Source organism: Microtus oregoni, unplaced genomic scaffold (assembly GCF_018167655.1).
Source record: "Microtus oregoni isolate MIOR12 unplaced genomic scaffold, Mior012 000025F_ref0000491, whole genome shotgun sequence".
NCBI classification, from domain to species: Eukaryota; Metazoa; Chordata; class Mammalia; order Rodentia; family Cricetidae; genus Microtus; species Microtus oregoni.
The window spans coordinates 3,312,177-3,320,726 of record NW_024543084.1 but is presented as its reverse complement, the minus strand read 5'-3'; the positions used below and the strand labels follow the sequence as shown (position 1 = coordinate 3,320,726).

General features: G+C 41.4%; 1 protein-coding gene across 2 annotated transcripts in view; it reads left to right on the top strand.

The window, feature by feature from the left end:
• The first annotated feature begins 1,681 nt into the window (after window positions 1–1,681).
• LOC121462857 (kynureninase) overlaps window positions 1,682–8,550 on the top strand; it is a 130,214-nt gene continuing 123,345 nt past the window's right edge. The window contains exon 1 of one of the 2 annotated variants that reach the window (XM_041674818.1): window positions 1,682–1,740. Coding sequence is in view for 1 of the 2 variants with exons in the window: in XM_041674817.1 (XP_041530751.1) it covers window positions 6,310–6,320 (11 nt within the window). In the remaining variant the exon portion in view is untranslated. Of the gene's footprint in view, window positions 1,741–6,294; window positions 6,321–8,550 lie in introns of those variants that run through there. The other variant, XM_041674817.1, reaches the window with a different exon arrangement.

The window sequence follows — 8,550 nt, the reverse complement described above, 5'->3', positions numbered from 1 at the left end:
TGGAATGAGGAGTCAAGTGTCAGAAACAAAGATTGGTTGGCATAAAGGTACAAATTAGAAGAAAACATTTCTTAACTTAGACGGATCTCATCAATGACAACATTTATGAGGTATGGCTTGCTCGATGTCACAAGATTACCACCACTTAGAACAGCTGTAGCTCCATTACTTTGCCTTGTCAATGAATGGGCTATAACTTCTGACTATGGGTGCTCTTAGTATCAGGTTACCTAGTAACAACTAAGACCTCCAGTCAAGACAACAGGGTTTTCCTGTTCCAACTTTCCATACCAAAACAGCTCGTGCCTATCAAGACTGCTTTTATCAATTAAATACAATGATAGTTTCCTAATACTGAACATTTAAGGGAACTGGCAAATAATTTAAATTATTAAATAAAACCAGTAGGGTAAAGTGAATGGATGGAATACAAGAAACTAAGGTGTGCCAGCAAAAGAGCAGTTTGAGTGGTGAGGGACGGCGGGCCTCAGCAGCTCTGTCTAAGAGCACTACAGTTACCACTCAAAGATTCTACCAAATAGCTGAGAGAAAGCCTTTGGCCTGTCTGTTATGGTTTTCTGTCTCTTTAAGAGACAAGCCATGCCCACTTCCTCCCCCATCAGCTGAGGCAGGCTGATCTTCAGCTTCTGACCTGAGCTCGCTCTCTTTTCCATCTTCCTCTTAGAGAGGCAGCTTCACTTCTGCCTCTCTCCCCACTTCTCCGCTTCCCCCTTTCTCTGTCTCTTTCTCTTCTCTCTCTCTCTCTCTCTCTCTCTCTCTCTCTCTTTCTCTCTCTCTCTCTGTCCCCCTTCACCTTTTCTCCTCCACAACCCCCTGAATAAATATTCAACCTCACTCTGCATGTCATGTCTATCCATGTCTCTGTCTCCTGCCCGCCTGTCATGTGTCTCCCTGCCTGGGACCATCCACTGCTTGGGACCGGCAGCTGTCTCTGCCTGTGACTGGCTGCTCACAGGGTCCGCTACTATCACCATTTGGGACCTACAGCATTTCTGTTGCCTACTGCCACTGGGGATCTTGCAGCATTTAAAAAAAAATATATAAAACTGTCATTATACATCTCTCCATACTGAATAATAAGGGAGTATGGCTCTCTCTCTGTGGAGATCAAATCTTCTAAAATTCTGACATCACAAGACACTAAATGATAGAAAATAAATATACTACAATATTTTAAATTTCTCAATTAGATTCAAATTTTTATATTTCCTTTTGAGTCAGGTGAGGAGTCTCATTATTCATTATAAGTCCAAAATCCTGCAGTCAAATTTAACACTGGGGTCAGTATCTTAAAATCCAGGAGAAATGTGTCCAGAGTTGAAAGAGGGCATTTCTGCAGCGCTTAGAATATTCCAGAGCACAAAGTGAAAAATAAATGCAGATTTTTGGAGATCAGTTCTCTGACATAGTAATCATAGCAGAGATAAGCAGAGGTCAAGGAAGCCTCTGATCTCTTCTTGGCTAGAGTTGACAAGGGTGCCCCACAAGAAGCCCTCACAGAGCCAGGTGTTTGGCCACCTACAGGGGGAGCAGCAGCATTTTGCTTAGTTCTTGCCAGTGGCTAGAAATTTGCAACCTGGTCAAACAGGGTGGGAGGAGCAGAGTTGACAGCAGATTCCCCAGCAGGGTGGAGTCTGATCAGTTCTTAAAGTCTGGCTGGCTAGAAGGCATCCCCGGAGAAGACAGTGGAAGCTGAGGGCCCTGGGCAGGACTGAGCGGGTAAGCAGAGAGGACATGGCGTGGCTCTACACAGAAATGTCCATTCGCTTCTCTTGTCCTTTTCCAAGTGGTTCTTCTCTGCTAATATAGTGCAACCCATTAGAGATTTTTCCCCATTGTTTCTGCTTTTTGTGCCATGACCTCCTGCATCTCCATACCCAGCATAGAGAAGAGATCTAAACAGCACAGCGAGATAACACATTGCAGTTCATCTACTAAACTTTAGTTTATATGGGTCAGTAGAGCAAGTCCAGATGAGGAAAGGCATGTTTAAATGAGCTTTCTGGTTTCTGCTTTTGTATTTTCATCCTGTGCTGCCGTTGGTCACATTCACATTTACAGAAGTGAAAGTGTCTCTTTTGGAGTGGAGTTTCTTCCCCTTTCATTTTCTACAGCGTTTGCCTAAAAATAGAAAGTCGACTCATTTTTTTTTTTCTTTTCTGTGTTTGGTATACAGTTCCTGTTCCAATGTTCACTACTTTAGGAACTTGGAAACAAACGCAAACTCAAGCAAAAGTAAAACAAGCTCAAGTCTTATACTGTCCGGCTCTGCTTGTCGTACTGTGAAGTCATCTCATCCTCAATGAGAGTCCTACAGAAGTGGGCTTTGTGCACCTGTATATAAACCTTTTACTTTCCCAGTGGAGGACAGCTTTCTATGAATGTATCTATACCAGCTTCTAAACTTTGATCTTAGTATCCAGGTCAAATTTCCTCACTCCAGGGTTAGACTGACTCTTTGTTGTGTAACCATTAACTACTGAGTGCTGGGTAATTTATTTACTGGTTAACCTTAGGACAGTAGAATCAGAAAGTCGTAAATCTGTGATTCTTAACAAATGTGCAGCTTTTAGTAAGTCAAGCCCTTCAACTGTGAAAATTTAGCTACATAAATAAAACCATCGGGATACGATTTTCAAAACTTCAAGTGTGTCACTGAGGAAAGAATCAATTTCCATCAAACCACATTGATATTTAAAGCTGTTATGGAAATACCTTATGAATGTGACTTGATGCTAACCACAGTCTTTTGGGAAAAGTTAAATTGAACTTTATTTTATATAACAATGACAAAAGTGTGTTCAGATGACTTGCAAGCCAGCACCTGACATGTTTGTCTACCTCTGCAAAATTAAACCATGCTCAATAAATGAAATATGAAATTTGGCAGTTATGAAAAACTGGGATCTAATGTCTTCATTTTCAAACAAATCATGTCAATTTACTTGGCAATGATAACCCTAAACAAGGCATAAAATGATGTTTTGAAACACTAATTGTCTTAGCTGGTGGTATGAATGCAGAATTAAGCAGCAATTAGTGTGAAGTAATCAAGTGCTCTCTCGAGGAGAAGGCCTTGGATGAGCATCTCAGCCTGTTGGAGCTGTGCATAGAAGGGTAACCCAGAAGAAGACCTAATTTCAGTGAAGAAACTCCTGTTCGGAATCTGCTCCTGCCTTAGGTACAAAAGCCCAGAAGCGGAAACAGCCACACTTTGGCCAGAAGAAAATAGATATTAAAATAAAGAAATTAAGTCATGAATCTGTAACCTCAGTATGCGGGAAGGAGAGTCACAGCTCCAGCTAAGCTTCTGCTGCCTCCTGACGCTCTGTCTCCTAGTATTTTTTTTTAAGAGGAAATAATTTCACATATAGGCTATGCTGGTGTGTAGACTTTATGTGGACTTGACAAGAGAAAACGATAATAAACTAAATCATTGATTGTAAGTCTCAAGAAACAGGATACAAAGAAATAGTAGGCTGCCCTGTGCAGAGGGTTTTATCTCTCCACGGATTTTTCTCTGTGGGTCTTACTCCACGACTTTTCAAGAGAAGCCCAGTTTGCCCTACATTCTCGGCCACACTAGATGATAAACATTGTATTGGCCTCAGAGTTCATTTTTCATCTATTGTCAGTCTTTGGCTTCAAGGTCAAGGTAAGTAACTCCACCTTACTAGGACTAACTAGATGTAGGTGCAAGCATACGAATACTTTTCTTGCTTGTTTTTGGATAGGATCTGGCTATATAGTCAGGGCTGGCCTAGAACTTGTGATCCTCAGTCTATTCCCCGGTAAGGTTACTGTGATAACAGATATGTGCCACCATGCCCAACATGATTCACTTTTATTGTTCGCATGCTTGATCACAAGGTCAGCAGCATTAGTTTTCAGAGATGTATGCCCAAGTCGTAGTAGATGCTCTACTGGTAAACATTCCTTGAATTGATGGTTGAATAACTGTCATTTTTTTGCACACTTAGAAAGTCTCTACATTTACTCAAACAAATTCTTGCATGTTGTTTTCTCATAAAGAGTTTCTGTACATTGAAATATGTATAAATAACCAGGAAGACGGTTTTTAGATTGCTGTTGTCTGAGGCACGGTCTTCTGATATAGTGCAAGCTGGCCTGGGACTCACTATCTGGCCCAGGGTGATGTTGATTTCAAGGTAGGCCTCGGCCTCCATGGTGCTGAGACCGCAGGCCTGAGCAAACATTCCCAGTTTCATTTAGGAGTATTGCGCCAGCCTTTCACAGGCTGGAGGAGTGAGAGCAAGGTTAAATTGTGGCCACAGAAGATGTCAGCAGTGTTAACAGATGCTCCTGTGAGGATAGTGGGGTGCTGTTTGGATATGACAGCAAATTCATCTTAGAATTGAAAGACCCTCTCCCTCAGAACTCACATCTCCCAAAGAAATATAACGTGCCAGCACTCCAGTTAAAATGCCAACATAAGGCAAACTCTTGTCTCCGAATTTCACTAACGGTGTTTCTCTAATTGGTCTTCCTATGTCAGAGTGGGAGAGGGTTGCTTCTCCCGGGAACAGGTCATTCCTCATGTCACATAATTCACTGAGCTGTTTGTTTGGCTTCTCCTATTCAGCTGTCATTTTACCTTTAGGGGAAAGCCTGCATACATAAGCAACATTGCTTAGCAATGGGGTAACCATCATGAGAAAATAAACACAGTACGGTGCTAGTAGAATAGACTTTAACAGAGCCTGTAAGAACTCCCTGCAACAGGTCTGTGTTAAGGACACACAAAACAGAAAGGACAAAGAACGGCCGTCAACAGCTTTACAGAGCTCAGTGTATCGAAGCGTTCTGTGACATTCCACACAGGACCAGCCTGTATTTGTTCCCAGCCTTCACTGTTTAGCCACAACTGCTCGGCTCAGTGACCTTTTTTGCTGCTAGCGTCACGGCACACTTTCCATGTTTTAATAATCAATACTTGTTTCACTGTGAACATAAAAATGAGTCTCTTCTGACCCTATGCTCTGGAGCCCCAGTATTTCACAGTTTCCCTCTGATTCTTTGAAATTCATGATCCTGTTTCTACCTGGACTAATCAGTGTCTCTCCCAGTTCAAGCTCCTGGAAGAGTTTGATGTTATGCTCAGCTAAATACTATGGCCACTGCTTCAGTAGAGTTACAGCAAATCATCCACAGACACCCATGCATGATTAAGTGTTTAGGCAAGGTCAAACCAAATGTGTCAAGGTCAGACCAAATGAGGCACAGTCATATCTATTTGTAGGTGGAGTTTTCCCGTCCAGTGAGCTGCTTCCAAATGACCACACAGAGGTCTATATTAATTGTAAATGCTCAGCCAATAGCTCAGGCTTATTACTAGCTACACCCTACATTTTAATTGAACCCATATTTCTTATTTATGGTCTGCAAGGTAGCAGTACCTTTGTTAGGTATAATTTGGGATGTCTTTCTGTATGTGTGTTGCTTTTATTGGTTAATGAATAAAGCTGTTTTGGCCAATGGCTTAGCAGAGTAAAGCCAGGCATAAAATTCAAACAGAGATATATAGAAAGAGTAGGTGGAGTTAGGTAGACGCCAGCCAGCTGACAAGAAAATAGAACATGTAGAAAATGATGTAACACCATGGCAACATGGTAATACATAGACTAATAGAAATGGAATAATTTGAGATGTAAGAGCTAACTAGAAATATTCCAGAGCTATTTGTCCAACAGTGTTGTAATTAACAGAGTTTCTGTGTGATTATTCAGGACGTTGTAGCTGGGAAATGAAAATGTAGTGTCTTCTCCATGTACAATGGCATGTTCATCTTGCTTCTTAGCATCTCGTTTCTCCCTGTACCATCAGTTTGATCACCCTGCCTATACTTTTTTTTTGCCTGGCTATTGGCCAATCAGCTATTTTTTTAGCCAGTGAGAGTAACACATATTCATAGTATACAAAAGGATTGTTTCACAGCACTTATTCTAGCTTTCTTTATCAGAAGGTAGCCCAGGAGGAAGCAATTTCAAATCAAGTTGCAGGTGCAACAAGAATATTCTGTCTTTATCATCCACACATGTGCCTGAATAACCTGTGTTCTAGTTAGGATTAAGTAGAAAAGGAAGGATGGAAGATGAAATGCAACTGCAAAGCTTCTTCCATGCCAGTTTTGTGGGAAAAAAAAAACCCATTCTACATTCTTCTTAGTATAAGATGAAAAACAAATGTCACACTTGCTCTTCATTGCAGATTCAGTTTGCAGTGGCCATAGTTGCATCACTCTCTGGATGCCCAAGGATGTGGAATTGAATGTTTTCTATGTAAGACTCTGTCTTCTATGCAAGAGAAACAGTTGCCATCCAGTCTATGTTTTTCTTAGCAAATATGTCATGAACTCACAATCTTCTCTTTTCTCAATCCTATAACATCTTTAAAAATTATGTTATTACTAGTATAAGTAAGGTCATGTGCATGTTCCTGTGTGTGGGGGGGGGTGCCATGGTGGACACCTAACCGTCAGAGGAAAACTTTGGGAGTCAGTTTGGTCCTTTCATGCTGTTGACTCAGGGGCTTTCTTATTGTTTCTACCAGGCTTATATTCTAGGCTAGTAGTCCCAGGGAATTCTGGGTAGCTCTCCTGTTTCCACCTCCATGTTAGAGCAGGAGCACTGGATTACAGATGTGCGTCATCCCATCCGGGCTCTCAGAATCAAACTCAGGTTGAAAGACTTATGCAGGAAGTACTTCCACCCGCTTTGCCATCTCACCAGCTCCCTGTTCAATTCTTATAATTCCTCACAGAACATAGTGATTTTCATTTAATGCAAATTTGTATAGCCAGTGTTGTGCCGAATAAGTACGTTTGCTAGTCAATAAGTATCCCAAAGCCTTTTTCAGTCACAGAAGTTTTCCATGACTAACATCTGCCCCTGCTTTTGTCACTCTATTTCCCCTTCAATCCTACAGGGTATTCGTTGACCAGTCTGAGGTAAGCTCCTATCCGGGACCTTTAAGTTCTGAAATACTTTCTTCAAGTTGAGATATTCATCAAGACAAATGCATAGGGTCACCCTGATGTTGATCACCTAAACCATCTCATTATTCTGTCTCCTTAGTTTTTAAAACTATCTACAACATTTACTATGGCATTTACTCTCCTTTTCTGCCACAAAATGTCAACAGTGCAGGAATTGGCACCTACAGCCATCTACCCTACCTTCCCACCAGTGTCAGGAGCCACATGAAGGGAGCTTGGCAAGTTTATGTCTTAAAAGGCCTAAGTGGATGATGCTTACAGAATGACTATGTGGAAATCAAGGGAGTCTAAGGAGGCCTGGTTATCTTTAATTTCTTTCTTATTCAACTTCAAAGAACTAAAATTTAGGGGAAATGTAAATCAATAAACCAACAAATGAGTGGAGTTAAAACATGCAATTAAACCTCCATTTTCAGGCCAGTGATATTGATAGCTCAATTAGTAAAACTGCTTGCTACACAGCTGGATGTCTCGAGTTCAATACCCTGACCCACAGCGCAAAGAGAGAACCAAATCCTAACAATTTTCCTCTGATATCTGCACATGCTCAGTGGCACAGAGTTATCCCCATATGTAGGAGGAGGGCCTGCTTGTTTTTCCCACCTGCCCAGCTAACTTAGCCCTGAAATAACCACACAGAAACTGTATTCATTAAATCACTGATTGGCCCATTAGCTCTAGCTTCTTATTGGCTAACTCTTACATCTTAATTTAACCCATTTCTATTAATTTGTATATCACCATGAGGTCATGGCTTACCATCAAAGTTCTGCCATGTCTGACTCTGGCGGTGGCTCCATAGTGTCTTTCTGACTCTGCCCTTCTTTATCCCAGCATTCAGTTTAGTCTTTATTGCCTATCTAAATTCTATCCTATCAGGCCAAAGTAGTGCAGGAGAGTCTGTATTTTATCAATACTGTTTTAAATAAACGCTGATTGGCCAGGCAGTAAGTATAGGCAGGGCGATGAGAAAAGGAGAATTCTGGGAAGGAGGAAGCCCATTGCTCCTGATTCCTGCCCAGACACTGAAGAAGCAGAATGTGACCTGCCCTGCCGAGAAAGGTACCGAGCTATGTGGCTAACATAGATAAGAATAATGGGTTAATATAAATTATGAGAGCGAATAAGAAGCCTGAGCTAATGGGCCAATCAGTTTATAATTAATGCAGACTCTGGGTGGTTTTCTCTGGGACTAAAGGGCTGGGGGACTGGGCGGGACAGAAACCCCAACGAGCCCAGCCCTCATGTTACAGAACCACGTCCAATGTGTAGTAGGCCATAATGCTACACCAAGGCAGTTTTCTTTATTCATTAACCAATAGAAACAACACATAGACAGAAGGACCTTCCACACCACCGATATACATTTTATATATATAGTATATTAATTAGAGAAGTAAATTTCAGAAAAATAAATTAATAATAAACCTCCAGTCGTCCCTCAGAAAGGTTCATCGCACATCCCCAAACACGAAAGAGTTCTAGATGGTTAGAAATAGAATGCGGTTTCAAAA